Source organism: Echinops telfairi, unplaced genomic scaffold (assembly GCF_000313985.2).
Source record: "Echinops telfairi isolate 266 unplaced genomic scaffold, ASM31398v2 ScPeMD7_23;HRSCAF=83, whole genome shotgun sequence".
NCBI lineage: Eukaryota > Metazoa > Chordata > Mammalia > Afrosoricida > Tenrecidae > Echinops > Echinops telfairi.
The window spans coordinates 10,243,949-10,261,126 of record NW_022103920.1 but is presented as its reverse complement, the minus strand read 5'-3'; the positions used below and the strand labels follow the sequence as shown (position 1 = coordinate 10,261,126).

At 48.9% G+C, this 17,178-nt stretch overlaps 1 protein-coding gene across 1 annotated transcript in view; it reads left to right on the top strand.

The window, feature by feature from the left end:
• The window catches only part of NUP205 (nucleoporin 205), a 62,567-nt gene that overhangs the window by 19,910 nt on the left and 25,479 nt on the right, over nt 1-17,178 (top strand). The window contains exons 12-24 of the mRNA XM_004707830.2: nt 1,287-1,492; nt 2,385-2,567; nt 2,778-2,828; nt 3,412-3,621; nt 6,847-6,946; nt 7,302-7,439; nt 8,495-8,684; nt 8,934-9,054; nt 10,095-10,176; nt 10,460-10,624; nt 11,099-11,223; nt 14,703-14,817; nt 16,204-16,353. Of these exons, the coding sequence (XP_004707887.1) occupies nt 1,287-1,492; nt 2,385-2,567; nt 2,778-2,828; nt 3,412-3,621; nt 6,847-6,946; nt 7,302-7,439; nt 8,495-8,684; nt 8,934-9,054; nt 10,095-10,176; nt 10,460-10,624; nt 11,099-11,223; nt 14,703-14,817; nt 16,204-16,353 (1,836 nt within the window). The remainder of the gene's footprint in view (nt 1-1,286; nt 1,493-2,384; nt 2,568-2,777; nt 2,829-3,411; nt 3,622-6,846; nt 6,947-7,301; nt 7,440-8,494; nt 8,685-8,933; nt 9,055-10,094; nt 10,177-10,459; nt 10,625-11,098; nt 11,224-14,702; nt 14,818-16,203; nt 16,354-17,178) is intronic.

Genomic DNA, 17,178 nt, shown 5'->3' with positions numbered 1-17,178 from the left:
CATGCACACACACATGCGTTGGGCTGCTGACTGCAAGGTCATCTGTTTGAAACTACTGGCCTCTTTCCAGGAGAAGAGGAAGCTTTCTTGTCTTGTAAACAGTTAGACTCCGGGAAACTCAGAGGGGCACCTCTACCCTGTCCTGCAGGGTCGCTGTGACAGTGAGGTGGTACTTGTTCTCAAGGAGCAGCTCTGGTGCTAGCTGTGCACCATGTGGTGGTTAGGTGCCATGGGGTTGGGTCCAACTCACTGTGACCCTGCTCAAAACAGAACGAAAGAACTGCCCGTCCTGCACCGTCCCCACAGTGGTACGTATGTGGGGGCCCATTGTCGCAGCCACTGTGTCAACCCACTTCAGCCAGGGCCTTCCTCTCTCTAGCCGCCTCTCCTTTACCAAGCATGATGTCCTTCTCCAGGGACAAAGTCTCGCCACCTTCGCATTCCAGCTGTACTTCTTCCAAGACAGATTTGTGTACCGTGGAGTTTTCAATTAAAAAAAAAGTCATTGTGCAGACATATAGCAAGACGCTCACTGCTGCCCCTGCCCTTTCCATCCAGTGCCCTGTGTGCAGCCCTCCTGCTCAGCCTCCCACTGTGTGAACACCTGTCTGCTCCTTGCCCTTGCTGTTGTTTGTTCGCATAGAGACAGTTCTTAAGAGAGAATGTGACTACTCGAGGCAGACATTCTTTACTAGATATGCTAGCTCTTGTTTCATTTCAAAAAGACTTCAGGAGGTTTTGGGGGTTTAAGGTTGAAAGGTTATCAGGTTTGTAGTTGTCTGGGTGTCCACCCAGTCTCCATCACTCTAGGAAGTCTTCAGAGGCTTTTAATATTTTCCCCTACAGGCCGGGTGCTTGGAGCAGACCTTGGTTGCTCTGTGCAGGAACTCTGGGTAGAGGTACATACCGCCCGCTCTTGGTCCGCAGCTGGGTGTAGTCACGTCATTTTCTTAGTCCCATGGAAGAATGAGTCCAGGTTCCGGTTCACCAGGGATTTGAATTTGCTTTCTACGCACTGCCTACCTAGGCAAGGTGTCCCCCTGGTACCCTGAAGCCTGCCTTAGTTAGGAATAGGCCTGCAGCGACCACAGCCCACCAGCAGCGCAGCTCCCACTGCAGCTCAGCTCTCTTACATTGGTTGAAGGTGAGGCATAAGTGAATCAGAGATGCCGTCAAGCTGCATCTTGTGGGCTAGCAAAACCAGCGTATAGCTGTCACCTCGTGTCCTCTCCTGTTTCCAGGCAACTTTGGAAACCAAACTACAATGTTGTGTTGCTTCTTTGCAGTTGAAAACATCCAGGGGGCTGGTGGCAGCCCTGTGTCCTGGGAACATTTCTTCCACTCCTTGATGCTGTACCATGAGCACCTCCGCAGGGACCTGCCCAGTGCCGACAGCATCCAGTACCGCCACCTGCCCTCCCGCGGCATCACCCAGAAGGAGCAGGACGGCTTGATTGCCTTCCTGCAGCTGACGTCCACCATCATTACGTGGGTAGGTGACCCCCGCCTCCAAAAGACTCTACAGGCGAAGGGCACCTTATTTCTAGCCCAGGGCCATCTTAACGAAGCCCTCAATTTTGTCTTCATGCTTAAAATTTATTACATTTAGCTTCTACCTAGCGTTGTGTGCTTCTCCTCCTTGTTATCTTGACTTGTAGAAGATAAGCCATAGTAGTCTGGCTTCTTGTCACAAGCTGAGCTTTGAAAATAATAGCTAACGCCCGAGAGAAAAGAGAAAGGTCAATGAGAGAATGGCTCATGCGTGCGCATACTCCTAGAAGGGTTTCTACTGTGTATGTACGTGTCTCCTAACCAGACGATCTTACCTGACACCACCGAATTAGTTTGTGTAAACACTCCACTCATGTTGCAGAATGCCCCTGCTCAGAAATCTCTTGTAGAGCTTCCGTTATCCACTGGAAAGCTCCGTTGCCTACGCTGACATTCCTCTGCAGGCTAGGGAGTTCCTAATAATGTTCAGTCATGCAGCTGTGAACATAAAATTAGTTATGATTTTCCTTGAATTTGAATCCACAGATACTTGATGACCACACCCCACCTCCACTCCCCCAGTAAAGGTCGAAGTGGTAATTTATCTGGTATATTACTATGCAGTCTCTCATGTGATTCCATGAATGACTTAAAATGCACAGTGAGATTTCTGTGGCTCTGGCAGACCCTCTCTCTCTCTTTCTCTCTCTCTGTGTCTGTACTGGAGAAGAGTTCTGTAGAGTCTCCCTCTCCTCTGCTCTGCCCGGTGGCAGTGTGCGGCTCCCCTCCATGGACGGGCCTCTGGTCCAGTGTGTGCCAGCCCGGCAAGGTTGAGCTTGGCACAAGGGCCACACTCCATGTTGTGAGCGCTCCCTGTCTTTTGTGGTCCTCAGAGCGAGAATGCCCGGCTGGCCCTCTGTGAGCACCCCCAGTGGACGCCGGTGGTGGTGATTCTGGGCCTTCTGCAGTGCAGCATCCCCCCCGTCCTGAAGGCTGAACTTCTGAAGACGCTGGCGGCTTTTGGGAAGTCTCCGGAGATCGCTGCTTCCCTCTGGCAGTCCCTGGAGTACACACAGGTAGGGTTGTGGCGGGAGATCACTGTGTGCTTGGAAGTTGGGGCTTGAGGTCATAGTTGCTTCCTGTGTGTGGAGTGGCTGGAGCAGCTGGGCTCTCTCGTGGGATTACTAGCGGGCAAGGTGGGTGCGGTGGTGATGGCTGTGTTGAAAAGTCCCTGCTCTCCATGCTGAGTGAGGAGCGCTCCTGATGCCACCACCGCCTTCTTTCAGATCCTGCAGACGGTGAGGGTGCCCAGCCAGAGACAAGCCATCGGTATCGAGGTAGAGTTCCCTTTTCTGTCTAAGCACTGTGTCCCTGCGGTCATGTAGTGCTAAAGAGATGAAGAAAAATCATTCCGACCCTGTTTCCTGGCTGTAATTTTCCAGGGGAATTTCTCTTCACTGGAGGGTTTTCTGGTCTGTGTTGAGATTCAGAGGAAGCCTTCACTCAGTGAAGAGAACAAAATACTGAGGGGTTTCTGAGCCGGTAAAGAATGTTCCATGGCAGACTCCCAATCGAGTGCCCTCCGTTGGTGCTCCCTGTAATGAGGTCACTTGGGGGCAGCCGGAACCGGAATGTCCAGCTCTCGCTTCCCTTTTCTTCCCTCTGGAAAACAGCCTTCAGGGTTTCTGTTCTTCATCCGACTTTGCCAACAGCAGGCGGGACTTTGAACATTTCCCACGTGACTGATACAGTCACACAGTACTTTGGGGCCTGTTCCTCGATGAACAATGGCGCTCTCTGCCATGCGTCTCTCGGGACTGTACTTTGGTGGCTGTGTCAGTGGGAGCCTGTGTGTTAAATGCCAGCCGTGGCGGCCGAACCATTTCATCTGACCGACTTCTCTGTCTGTGTCTTTGGAAGGTTGAACTGAACGAAATAGAGTCCCGGTGTGAGGAGTACCCCCTGACGCGGGCCTTCTGCCAGCTGATCAGCACCTTGGTGGAGAGCTCCTTCCCTTCGAACCTGGGGGCGGGCCTTCGGCCCCCGGGCTTCGACCCTTACCTGCAGTTCCTTCGAGATTCCGTGTTCCTGCGATTCCGCACAAGGGCTTACCGGAGAGCAGCTGAAAAGGTGGTGTCCCCAGCAAACCACATCTCTTGTCCTCCAAAAGCTGGTAAAATTCACCTGGGGATTCTGTAACAGCCCCGTGCATTAGCAGAGAAGCTGGGGCCCTAGAGCCAGAGCTGACTCTTCAGTTGGGAGGAATGTGCTACCATTTAGAGCAGTGGTTCTCAACCTTCCTACTGCTGTGACCCTTTCCTACAGTTCCTCATGTTGTGGTGACCCCCAACCATAAAGTTATTTTCATTGCTACTTCATCACTGTAATTTTGCTATTGTTATGAATTGTAATGTAAATACGTTTCTGATATGCAGGATGTATTAGGTGACCCCTGTGAAAGGGTCATTCGAACTCCAAAGGGGTCATGACCCACAAGCTGAGAACCACTACTTGAGAGCTTTCATTGAAGAACGTTTGGCCACATGGAACCAAAAAGGTCAAATTGGGTGGTGGAAGTGTACTTCCTTCATTGGGCCTAGAGGTGGACATGAGGGGAAACCTGAACCCGAGTTTTTGTGTTCCTTCTGGGCTGTGGAGCCGGGGCCTGGGGCCTGTGGTATGTTAGCAGGTCTTCCTGGGCTCAGAGGCTGAGACTGAGGGCCCATCGTCTCTCAGTGCAGCTTGGTCTGGTTGGAAGGTACCCACCCAAGCTTATAGTTGTCATCTCACATCATGCCTCGAGTACTGTGAGGCAGGCATTGTTAGTCTTCCCATGTTACAGATGAGGCTATGCAAGGCTAAGGACATTGTCTAAGGTCCAGGACCAGGATTTGAACCTAGGACTCTGAGATTCTAGATCCATGCTCATAACCAGTAAGCTCTGTAAGAGACTTTTCAGGTTCTGCCGTAATTAATTCACTGTACTTTACATGACTGACTTATTGCCTGACTGGATACACATGGGTGGATATAGGAGTTTTATTGCCCTTTTTAAAAATTTTTGAGCCTGTTGGGGGTATTTTGTGTGTGTGTGTTTGTCACTGATGATCAAAAATCATTTAGTTGGTGCTGAATTGGGGCAATTAAGAAAATCTAGAATAGAAAATAGAGAACTTCTATAACCCATAATCCTTTGGCCAAAGGTGGACTATCCTTAGTCCTTTTCCTCTATTGGTCCAGGTCAGTGACATTGTGATAATCACCTGTATTAATTTGTAATCTTTTTTTTTTGCCACTTAAGGTAGTATCATGAGATCCTTTCTTTCTCATGGCATTAGAGATCCTTTGAAAGCAGTTCAAGTGGCTGCATACTAATTAGCCTCAGAAAAGGGAAGTTCATTCTTGGCCAATTGCTGGAAAGTGTGTCCCCCGTGTTGCAGAAGTAACCCCAGGAGTGGGAGACATTCTGTTTAAGCCTTGCAGGACTTGTGAGCGTGCTGTGTGGTTGGCTGGAAATACCACAGCGGCCTAGCAGCCCTGAGTCTTGCTGTGCTGCCTCAGCAGAGCGTTCTGCTGTGTTTCTTCCTGGTGCTGCTTTATTGCTTGTCTGCAGTGCCCTCCCCCCCTTTCTTAAAAGAGGTCATTGTGACCCAAATGTTCAGGACTTATTGGCCACCTTCTCTGCAGGTCTGAATCCATACGATCAAGGGGTGCTCGCTTCCTGGGCCACCGTTCTTCTCAGTACCACCACAAATCACTGCCATTGAGTTGATGCCAACCCATAAGGACCCTACAGGACAGGATAGAACTGCCCCTGTAGGTTTCTGGGAGCAAAAAGCTTGGTCTTTCTCCCAGAGTGACTGGGGGATTTGAACTGCCGACCTTGAGGTTAGCAGCTGAACTGTTGGTAACCACGACCGTACCTACTGACCCTCTAACAAGCCCCGTGGACTTTGTGTACTTATCTCACTGATGAGTCCTCTAGAGGCTTAGTCTGTGTGCAGGAGCCCGTGCTGCTCACCACAGGCAGAGCCTTGCACTGAGAAACGGGCGGAACGAAGAGTAACAGGCATGTGTTCATCAAACCTAATAGCACTATCGGCAGCTGTGTCTATTCTTAAAAAAAAATTACTGGGTGACTCTGGAAGTTATAGAAAAGGGGAATAATTTTGAAATCACAATAATTTAAGAAGCCAGCCAGTTATCTCAATTCCCAAATTCATCCTTAATTGAACTGTGTGCAGGGGCAATGCTCCCCCCCCCCAAACAAAACAATAACAAACAGTACGCCCAAAAAAACAAAACCCAAACTCAGTGCTGACTCATAGTGACCCCCTGTGGGTTTCTGAGACTATTTACAGGAGTAGAAAGCCCAGTCTTTCTCCCTTGGAGTGGCTAGTGGTTTTAAACTGCTGATCAGGCGATGATCGCAGCCCAACTCGGAACCACTACACCATCAGAGATCCCATATGCAGGGACAGTAACAGTTGTTAAATCGTACCCAGTTACCAAGCCCAGGCTGACTAACATATACACCAGGCTGACTAACATATACACCATTCTCGTTCCTGTATGTGTAGATTACTGAGGGGGCTTCAAGAAGTTCATGAGAAAAGTCCATTATCTTCTAATGCCAGGTTTCCTCGAACTTTTTGAAGCCCTTGGCCTTTATTTTTCCTTCAGCATAAATAATTTCCCTTCTTGTTACACAGCTTTGAAGTACTTTCTGAGAAAGGTGCTGTGTGGTCATTTGGGGTGCTCCCTCTTGGCCTGTGTCTGTTTCACACCTAGGGCAACAGCCAAAGAATGTCTGGGGGCCAGGTCCTGAGATCTGCTCTGAGTGTCGCTGACTTGACCTGTGAAATAAGGGGAGAGAGGTTCAATGGCAAGCTCATGTTCTTTCCAGAGAATGTGGGCTGTTCCACAGTCGAGAGAATGGCTTGCATTAGGTGTTGTTTTATTGTGTGTTAAATATGAACCCCAAACCAACCTCACTGCCATCGAGTCGATTCTGACTGATAGCCACCCTGTAGCACAGAGCAGAACTGCCCCTGTAGGTTTCCTGAGACGAATTTTACATCTGGGAGCAGAAAGTCTCACCTTTCTTCCCCAGAGCAGGTGGTGGTTTCAAACCACTGATCTTGTGGTTAAAAACAACCACCTGTTTTACAGTGGCTAATGAAGCCCAAATAGCAGCATTAGAAATGTGGAGGAGGAGTTCGTGCTTTCCTGAAGGTTGTACTTAGAAAATTTTATTTGAATCATGTTGTCTAAGTTACTCCAGGTCCGAGGGACTCGGTTTGATTTTGGGGGGACGAGAACACCCGTCTCTGACCTGTCTGTGTTTCCCTCTAGTGGGAAGTGGCCGAGGTGGTTCTGGAGGTGTTTTATAAACTGCTCAGAGACTATGAGCCTCAGCTCGAAGATTTTGTGGACCAGTTTGTGGAACTGCAAGGTAATTGGATTCTGTCTGGTCACACAAGGTGCCAGCTGTGTACAAAGTACGCAATTAGAATGTAATCGGGCGGGTGACATTGTTTTCATTGTCTCTGTCGAGACAATGAAATGAAATGTGACTGACCGAAAAGACAGGGGCACTCTTGGGTAGCCTCGCGAACGAGCTAGCCTGTAGCGGAGCCTAGCATCGTGGGGCCAGCCACTCTGTGGGTTGGTGTCCTTGTGTCTAAATTGAAGCCTGCTCCCCTGTGTGTACATGCCGTATAGAAATCTCACATGCTTTATGCACACCGAGGGTGTGATAGAAGTGCACTCCACCCTCCCCGCGCTGTGTTCTGCTCTGCTCTGCGTAGGAGAAGAAATCATAGCCTACAAGCCCCCCGGCTTCAGTCTGATGTACCACCTCCTGAACGAGTCGCCGATGTTGGAGCTGGCCCTGAGTCTGCTGGAGGAAGGCGTGAAGCAGCTGGACACCTATGCCCCGTTCCCCGGTAGGTGCCATGCTCCCTTCGTGTTGGGCGAGCCCTCGAGAGCTTGGTCTTCTGAGACTGGAGGAAGGATTACGGTAGGTGCTGCGGGAAGTTCTTGTCCCTGGTGAGGCCCTGCACCTGCAACCATGCGTTCAGGGAGCCACACACTGAGTCACACGTGGCTTCTGGCCTGTGAGTGAGGGCAGGCTAACGGCAGTGGCGCAGGCCCCATGGGGCCCTCTCTTAACCAGGCTCTCCTGTGGCAATTCTCATTCTCTTACTTCCTCAGGCCCAGCTTTATTAGTAAATGCTCTCTCCGTTTTACCATAGTAAGTGGCCAGTGAGGTTTTTCTTTTTTTTTTTTAAGTATTATTGTTCCCAAGTGTAGGCCCTCTGTTGACTTGAGTGTTCACTAGGCACCTGGCCTCTGGACTGGGTCTGCAAAGAAGCGCCATTTGGTGGGCTTGACGGCCTCCTTCGGAGGCGACACACATACACACCGTTGACCAGTAAGATGCCGGGCTGTGACTTGAACTGACAGCTTGACCCCGAGTCCTCAGGCTTCTTTCCTCCTCTCACAGTGACTGCACAGTAAATGCAAAGGGCAGCTCTGTGACCTGAATGTCCTCATTGGGAGCTGGGAAGAAACGGGCTAGTGTGTGAAACGTGGATGGAAGATTGTCAGCAACTCTTGTTTGTAGTTTCTGTACCTGCCCACAGTCAGGGCTCCTGGTGCTGGGGGCTGCAGGACCCCACATTGGGGGTGCCCTCCTGGGCATTGTCAATCTGCTCCGAGATGCCAGGCACACTTCCCATGTGTGATAGCTCCCTACCTCCAAAATCTCCCCCTAGTTGAGAACCACGGCTTTAAATGACCAGGGAAGAGCTAAGGAGAAAGGACTGGAGAAACCGTCATGTGGTCCACAAAAGGCCTCTTTTGTGAAGTTCTTCCCCAAAGTTTGACAAGCTGACCACCCTTTGGAACTAGGACTTGTGCCCTGGTCTTGCTGCCCCAAGAGTTGCCTGTATGTGTCTTAGCTGACATTGGGCCACCTTCCTCTGTTCTTGTCGTCCAGGGAGGAAGCACCTGGAGAAAGCCGTGCAGTACTGCCTGGCTCTGCTGGATCTTACTCTGCAGAAGGAGAACCTCTTCATGGACTTGCTCCGAGAGAGCCAGCTGGCCCTGATTGTCTCCCCGCTGGAGCAGCTTTTACAGGGCATCAACCCCAGGACGAAGAAGACGGACAATGTGGTGAACATCGCCAGGTGAGCTGCGCCAGCAGAGGCAGGAATGCTCACGGTGGGTGGGTGGGGCCTGCGACTTTCATGTCCAGTGCCTGATATGGGGTCTGGTTTGGGGTCTGGGGGTGGTCAGAGTGGGGCTGCAATGCAGCCGAGCAGCTGTGCTCTGGCCACGTTGCCACAAGGGGTGCTGTTTTCTGATTCATCGCAAAACTTGACTTAGGCAGTGGCTGGCCTGCGCGCTTGCTCACCCAGTTCTTGGGCGTTTTCCAGGTGCCTCTATCACGGCAACACTAGCCCCGAGCTGGCGTTTGAGAGCGCCAAGATCCTCTGCTGCATCTCTTGCAACTCCAACATTCAGATAAAGTTGGTTGGCGACTTCACACACGACCAGGTGGGTGAGCTAGTGGTTTGGTGCATTCTGAGCGGATACAAGCCCCAGTGCTTACGGAGGAACCAAGTTCTTGTTTTGTGTCAAAACAAGCGGAGAGTAAGGGCAGGTCCTGCACCAGGGTCCATGCCGAGGAAACACAGCTCAGGAGGGCGGGGCTGTTATGAGTTAGCGTCCTCGGTCCCTCTGGGCTGGGAAGCACTGCCCAGGCCATTGGAAGGTCTTCCTTGTTCACGCTGCTAGCGTTTGTAAATGGGGACTGTTGGGGCCCGCTGAACAGGATAGATCTTCAGTTTGTATATAGCTGTCTCTCACTTTCGGACTCTCAACAGCCTTGGTCCCCTGCTTCCTGTCTTGAAACTTCACAGTGGCCCCCTCCTGTCAGGAGCACCCTGACCCCAGGTTTTCCAGGCCCCCTCTGGGGTGCTGGTTGAGAACCACTTGTTGATCACTGTGTCTGGATCTGGCTCACTTGTGGCTGTTTTTTTGCCCACGCCATAGTCAAGTGCTGAGTGCAGTGGAAGGTTTCCACTTCACCTCCATTCACCTTCATGTGTTATAAGTACCAATTTTAACATCCAGCTAGACTTCTGAAAGAATACGAGGCATCTCCAATCTCTGTCCAGAAATCGCCCACTGGTGATAAGTGGCACATTTCAGAGGAAGAAGGATGAGGATTTTGTGTGACGCTCAGTTGAGCCCCAGGACGTGAGCAGCTGACAGAGAGGCTGTGGAGCAGCAGTTTCAGGCTGAGTTGAAAATAGTTGAACTTTCAGGGAGGAGATTTAAGGGGCACACGATTTTAAACCAAAAATGGGATTTAAAAAAAATTTTTACCTTTTCTATATAGCACTAATGGATGGGAATGTAAGGAACTGCTTTCCCCAGTCCTTTTAAAATAATACCCAAACCCTATTACGTACGTTACTGGGAGCAGATGTGCCTTTTTAGAGGTCTGAGTTTATCGCTGTGTATCATTCTGTTCATTTTCTTGCTACGGCTTACAAACGTCATAATTTGTCATTCTCTGTTTGTGACTTCAGAGTGTAAGTCAGAAGCTGATGGCTGGATTTGTGGAGTGTTTGGATAGTGAAGACACAGAAGATCTTGTACGGCCAGAAGAGGGTAGGCCTTACAGTATTCCCGTGCCGATGCTTTCACGCTGCACGAAACTTAACTGTGAGGGAAACCCTCCCTGAGCTCTCCTGTGCTAGAGTAAATGTGTAATGCTTTGGGGAAACGTCTTTGGAACAAATCTGAAATCAGTGTAAAGACTAATGATGTAAACTAAAATGAAAAAGAAAAAAACCACATGTGGAATTTGGAATGAAAGTTTTCATACTTTAAATGTTGGCTTCTACTGGCATTATCTTGTTTTATCATTTTGATGTATGGTTTCCAAATTCAGGGTCAGAATCAGAAAAGAAAGTCGCCATCATCCGTCACGAAACAAGAATCCACATCCTGAATCTCCTCATCACCTCTCTGGAGCGTAACCCACCCAACCTTGCCCTCTACCTGCTGGGCTTTGAGTTAAAGAAACCCGTCGCCACCACAAACCTGCAAGACCCAGGTGTGGCTATTGAGAAACAGCCATCTCTGCACGGGGATTTGAATGGTGGGGCAATGACCTGTGGCTCACAGGATAGCTGACTAAAAGCAGGAAAGCTGTCTGAAAGGAGATCTGGTGGTCCACGTTGAGGAGGTAGAGCAGCGGTGTTCAACCTTCTTAATGCTGCGACCCTTTAATACAGTTCCTCGTGTGGTGGTGACCCCCCAAACCATAACAATAATTTTCGTTGCTACTTCATCACGTAATTTTGATACTGTTATGAATCGGATGACCTCTGTGAAAGGATCCTTCGACCCCCAAAGGGGTCTGGACCCACAGGTTGAGAACTGCTGACCCACCTTAAGGACAGGATCAGCAATCGAAAGGGGCTTTATGGGTTTGCAGAAGGTACTGTTTGTGAAAGGCCGTTCTGAATGGTTGTTCCTGTAGACACACTCTGACCCAAAGTTGAATGTCATTATTTCTGGTGTGCAGGGGTGCTAGGCTGCCCACGGACGTGCCTCCACGCCATCTTGAACATCCTGGAGAAGGGCACCGAGGGGAGAAGCGGTCCTGTGGCTGTGAGGGAGTCCCCTCACCTCGCTGAGCTGTGTTACCAGGTAACGGGTGGGCGGCTGGTCTGCTTGGGATCAGGAGCAGAAGGGAGCTCACGGAGTTGTTTGAGCAGTGTTCTGTTTATAGATAAAATCCACAAGGCAAAAACCCCAAGAACCCAGAGTCAAAGGCTTTCTTAACTTCTTAGTTCTTCACTTGGAAACTGAGAACAGTGGGGTTTTGACAGGTCGGGTGGCATTTTGGTGGAGAAAGCAGTGGGTTTGGGTCAGAGACCTCTGGGTTTTGCCTCTGCCCCTTAAGTAGCCAGGTCCGGGCCCCCAGTCCCTCGCAGGCTCACTCTGAAATTCTGAGTCCCCACTGTGTGGGCTGTGAGGGAGGCTGTCATGGGCTTAAAGGCTTAGCCAAGTGAACACACCTGTAAGAACTCGCACACTCAGCACTCTCTAAGGAGGTAGAAAGTCAAACTACTGTAAAGTGTAATCCTGAATGAGGACAGTTGTATTACTCAGAGATGAGAATTCATTGTTACTAACTTTATAAGTACTTTATAACAGAAGCAGTGGTAGCACCATGGGTTAAGCATTTCTGGGCCACACCCATAGGCTGGCTGTTTGAGCCCACCTGCTGTTCTGCTGGAGAAAGATGAGGCTTTCTACTCTGTGAAGACTTAGAGCCTCAGAAACCCTGTGGGGTGGTTAGCTCTACTCTGCCCTGCAGGCCCTCTGTGCGTCGCAGTGGACTCGATGGCCATGGGTTTGGGTTTGATGCTTTATGAGCTATGACAAAGGTCTCCTTTTAGAAAGTGGTGTCCAATTCCCGTTTCTGTGTCAGAAACTCGGCTGTCACTGCTTGTGGTTGGGTCACCTCCCCTGGCTTTCTGTTTTCTCTGTCACTCTGTCCCCAGCTGTCCACATAGCCCCTGACGGTTTGTGGTGCCCCGTGTCAGCTCCTCCTCAGTGCAGGTCAGCCCTGAAGTGCAGTGTAGTGCTGAGCTATAGACTGGATCCATCGAGCTTGCTGTGATTGGGAGGCTCAATCATGTTAGCTAGGCAGGGGCAGTGAGGGAGCAAAGCCAAGCTGGGGTCCCAAGGGAGCGGGGGCCGGGAGGAGAAGCTGGCCAGCTGGGGAAAGGGAACCCTTTCAGCCTTCAGGTTCAGCTTTGAGCTTCGCCAGGTCCTCTGGGTTTTTCGGGTTTTTAAGGGTGAGTTGGGAATCTGGATTCATTTTTTTAATTAAAGATCATTTTATTGGGACTCTTACAGCTCTTATAACAATCTATACATCAATCATACCAAACATATTTGTACATATGTTGCCATCGTCATTTTCTAGACATTACGTTAAATATTGCGCCCTTGGTATCAGTCCCCTCCACCCTTGATAAATTATAAATGGTTATTATTTTCATAATCTTTCACTGACTACTGTCTCCCTTTCTCCACTGTTTCTATTGTTTGTCCCCTGGAAGGCCGGGGGTGGGGGGTAGGTAGGAGGATCTGGATTTTTGAGGGGAGCAGTTGGCCTTATCTTTCTGCCACCGATCTGAACCCCCCAGCCCTGTGCTTACCCAACAGTGCCCCCTAGGTGACTTTGAGCATGCTTAGTTCCTGAGTCACTGGTGGACGGAACTTTCAGCTTCACTTTGCCAGATGCTCAAACTCACTGCCATCGCGTTGATGCTGACTCAGCGACCCTGGAGGGCAGGGTAGAACTGCTCCTTGTGGGATTCCCAGACTGTCAGTCTTGGTGGATGAAGTCATTCCTCAGCGCAGCTGATGGTGTTGAACTGCTGATCTTGTGGGTTGTAGCCCAATGTGCAACCACTATTCCTCCATCCTTTTTATTTCAATGATGGCTTCAACCGCTGAATTTATCATTCTCCTGATACCAGGTTACCTCAGATCCTCAGAAGTTAATTCCAGGTTACCCCGTAGTGGTTAAAGATGCTAAAACATTTTAATTACAAGAGGGTACCCCAAAATAACTGGAATTCCCCCTCCACTCCAAAGCTATGTATTTAAATTGTTTTACAAGACAACCGTATCACCTTCAAATCACTCTCCATTACATGTAATGCATTTGTCAAATCTGTGATGCCATTGGTGGAAACATTTTTCTTTTTTTGGTGGAAACATTTTCAATCGTGTTTGGATGGCTGAACAGTACCTCCCTCATTTTTTTCTTCACCTCTTCTGTGTTGTTAAATCATTGTCCTTTCAAGTCCCTCTGCATTTGTAGAAACAAAAAGAAGTTACAGGGTGCAAGGTCAGGTGAGTAAGATGCATAGGACAACAGAGGCATGCTGTTTGTTTGTTTTTGCCAAAAACGGCCACCGAGATGGCTGTGTGAGCAGGTGCCTTATCACAAATCAGGTCTTTTTTGTTGCACACTATTACCCAATCTTTTCAGAACCCTTAAATAGTAAGTTTGATTAACAGTCTGACCTGGTGGAACGAACTCCAAATGCACTATCCCCCTCACATCAAAAAAACAAATGAGCAACGTCTTGATCTTTGATTTCACTTGGACAACGATGGAGTCTTCCACTGGCTTGATTGATGTTTGCTTTCAGGGTCGTAAGAATAGCACCATGACTCGTCTCCAGTAAGGACCTTGGAAGAAAAGTCTGGGTCACTTCGGAGCTGTTCTTTCAAAGCACGGCATGTTTCCACTCATCGTTCTTTTTGCTGATCAGTGAAAATCCGAGACACGAATTTCTCAGTGGCCCTTCTCAATCCCAAATCTTCTGTTAAAATTCGCTGAACTGAGTTCCAGGATAGTCCAGATTACTCCCCCATCTCTTCAGTGCTCCATCGTTGTCATAGTTGGTCTTCAAGCACAAGTGCACTAATTTTGTTGACATTTTTGTCCGTTCAGGAAGTTGATGGATGTCCGAATGACATTTGTCATCAATCAACATCTCACCTCTTATGAAATGAGGAAACCACTCCTACACTTGAGTTTTTCCCATAATGCTGTCCTTGTAAGCTGTCTTCAACCTCACAACAGTTTCTGCAGCATTTTTCCCGAGCAGGAAAAAGAATTTCACAGCCCCACACTGTTCTCTTAAATCTGCCATCGTGAAAAATGAGGTGTGAGCAAAACTACTTTCACTAAAAAATTCACTGTGACCAGAGAGAACCTTCCCAGGTGACACCAGTGGGTGCACTAACTCAGAGTGAGTTGCTTGGTGCTGCTCGCCTAGCTGGAAAAATGGACACCGTGAAAGCTCTTTTCTGTTCCTTTTTTTTTTTTTGAGGGGTACCCCCCTCATATATGTATATGTGCATCTGAAAGAGAATGTTTTCAGAACAGTTTGGAGGTTAGTCTTATAATGTTATCAGCGATCTCATTTGTATTCCAGAACATTTCCTTGAGTTAGGGGTTGCAGGGACTGCATACAATTCCGAGCTTACATTTTACCATGTATTCATCTAAGCTGTTGCTGGGTCTTAGTAGATCCAGTTAGCCCATCTAAGTCCAAACTGAGTGGACTGACTTGCGAGGGTGACTGTTTTCCTAGGTCATCTATCAGCTGTGCGCCTGCTCTGAGACGTCGGGCCCCACCATGAGGTACCTGAGAACCAGCCAGGATTTCTTATTCTCACAACTGCAACATCTACCTTTTTCCTGCAGAGGTAGGCTCATTGGCTCCCCTTATGATTATAACACATTTCCTAGCCCATGTTGAGTGATGTTATTTATTTATACACCCTTTGGGGGATTAGGGGATCGTTGGCTTCCCTTGAGCCCCGCTTTGCTGCTCTATCACCCAGGGTGACCTTTGTTGTATGTTTTTGAGATACTTGATGTCTTAGCTGTCAGTTTCCACTTAGTGAAACACAGTCTGCCAAGGGTGGAGTTTGATCTCTCACTGACAGATGAAAATTGAAGGTTACGTGACAAGGACAAGAAAGTTCTGGAAATGTAGAATCACGAATGAAAATGGTTCTGCAAACCTATGTCTGTGTACATGCCAAAGACAGTCTAGGTTTTCTAATAAATAGTAGAAGGCTTGACCCAGTGGTGGGATCGTTGATTCTGTCGTTTGTTGACAGACTAGCACTGTCATCCCAGGCACTCTGTTGGCCCAGTATCTGCTCTCCTTGTACTTGTCTCTCTGGATTGCTTTTTAACGGCTTTTAAGTTTGGATTATAGCCAGCTAGTGGTGGTCTGCTCTGTTTTTGAAACCTTCACTTTGTCGCATCTCTATGTTTTGGAAACCTAGGCACCCCGATCTCATAGGAAATTCTCAGAGCCAGTAGCTGTCAGCTTCCAGGTTGCTGTGTGGTCGATGCATGAGAGGGCATGAAAATTTTCGCTTCATTTCACACCGTGTGTTTTAGTTTGTCTACATATGAGGTGCTTTATGTCCAACTCATTAAAAAGAAAAACTAATACCTTTCCAATTATGTTATCTTTTCCAAAAACATTCTTGCTTTGCCTGTTGGCAGTAGGGGTTGTATTGGTATTAGTGTTATTTGATGGGTTTTATTGTTTGCTATCACAGTTTAGAACTTGGACTAGGGATATTATTGTGGCAATGGATTGAAAGTCTCCTTATACACCAGTGACTCCTACCCTTAACTAGATGCCTTTACCTGAAGATAATACCAGTTTATCCAATTTAGTTTAATGCATTTATTTTGTGAAAATCAAATCAAGGGAGGAGACTCTTCACACAAGTTGATGTATTTGGGAATTATGCATCTTTGGAAAAGTCTCAGGCTCTGTATTCATGTTAGTTAAAATCCACAGACTCACAGATGTGTGCATCTGGGTGAAGTTATCTCGGGAGTGAAAACTTGACTTATCTGTTTCCTTCATTTGCTCTAGCTCATCTTGTGTAAGCCTTTGTTTTTCCTGTGTGGGATGTGTGTAGAGCGACAGATCCCTGTGCTGCCAGGTGTCCTCATTGACTAGGTGCACTGGGTGACGCTCGGAGGATGAGCTCAGGAGGGCGAGGTCTGTTCTGCTAAGGTGTGGCTACCCTGTAGCCCTGACTGATGCCCTTACCTTCCAGACCATGAGATCTCCATGCTGAACCAAATGTCCTGGCTGATGAAGACCGCGTCCATTGAGCTAAGGGTTACGTCCCTGAATCGTCAGCGGTCCCATACCCAGAGGCTCCTGCACCTGCTGCTGGACGACATGCCAGTGAAACCATACTCGGGTAAGCGGGCGCCCTGGGTCACGGAGCAAGCTGGCTCTCCACCCATCCCTCACGTGTTTACCGTTAAGCTACCTCCACCCTTCTTTCCTGCTCTGTCCTGCTCCTGAGCCTTGTCCCGAGCTGGTGGTTCTCAGCAGCGTGTGCCTACATCCTGCTGCTGTCGCTCCCCTTCAGGCCCGTCTCTCCTCGTCAGACGCACGGGTGACCACTGAGAGCCTGAGTCTCCGGGGTTTCCACCGTCGGTTAGGCCAGGGAGGCCGTTCTTTTTGAACAATTTTGAGTTTTGTTCCATGTTTTTCTTTCACTCTATCCAGGACCTTCTATTGTGAGTCCTCTGGGAGCAGGGTCAGCAGTGCTAGTTGGACGCCGTCTTGTCCTTCTGGGCTCAGGCTCATGAGGTGGTGGCTCACCTGGCCCAGTAATGATAATTAATTGTTTCCATGTGTCCAATGATAACTAATTGTTTCCATGTGTCCATGTGCCCTTCTCTGCTCAGGACCAGGAGCACTGTCCATGGCTGCTTGCAAGCGTTTATGACCGCAGTCCCTGTGAACCATAGGGGGATGTCGGAAAATGCCTTGCGGACTGACTGTGTTATGTCAGTTGGTCTTGGTGTCCCTGACACGACGGGCCTGAACCCCCAGGGACTGACTGTTGGTTTCTGCTTTCCTGTGCAGCGCCAGGCCCACATGACGACGCTTGGGTCCGAGTACATGCCTGGCCCCAAACGGTTCTGTTTGCCTTTAGAATCTTTTCCCTTAAAGTACAATACTTGAATGTCATCTGATAGTCATTTAACGATTCTTTCAGACATCCATATTATGT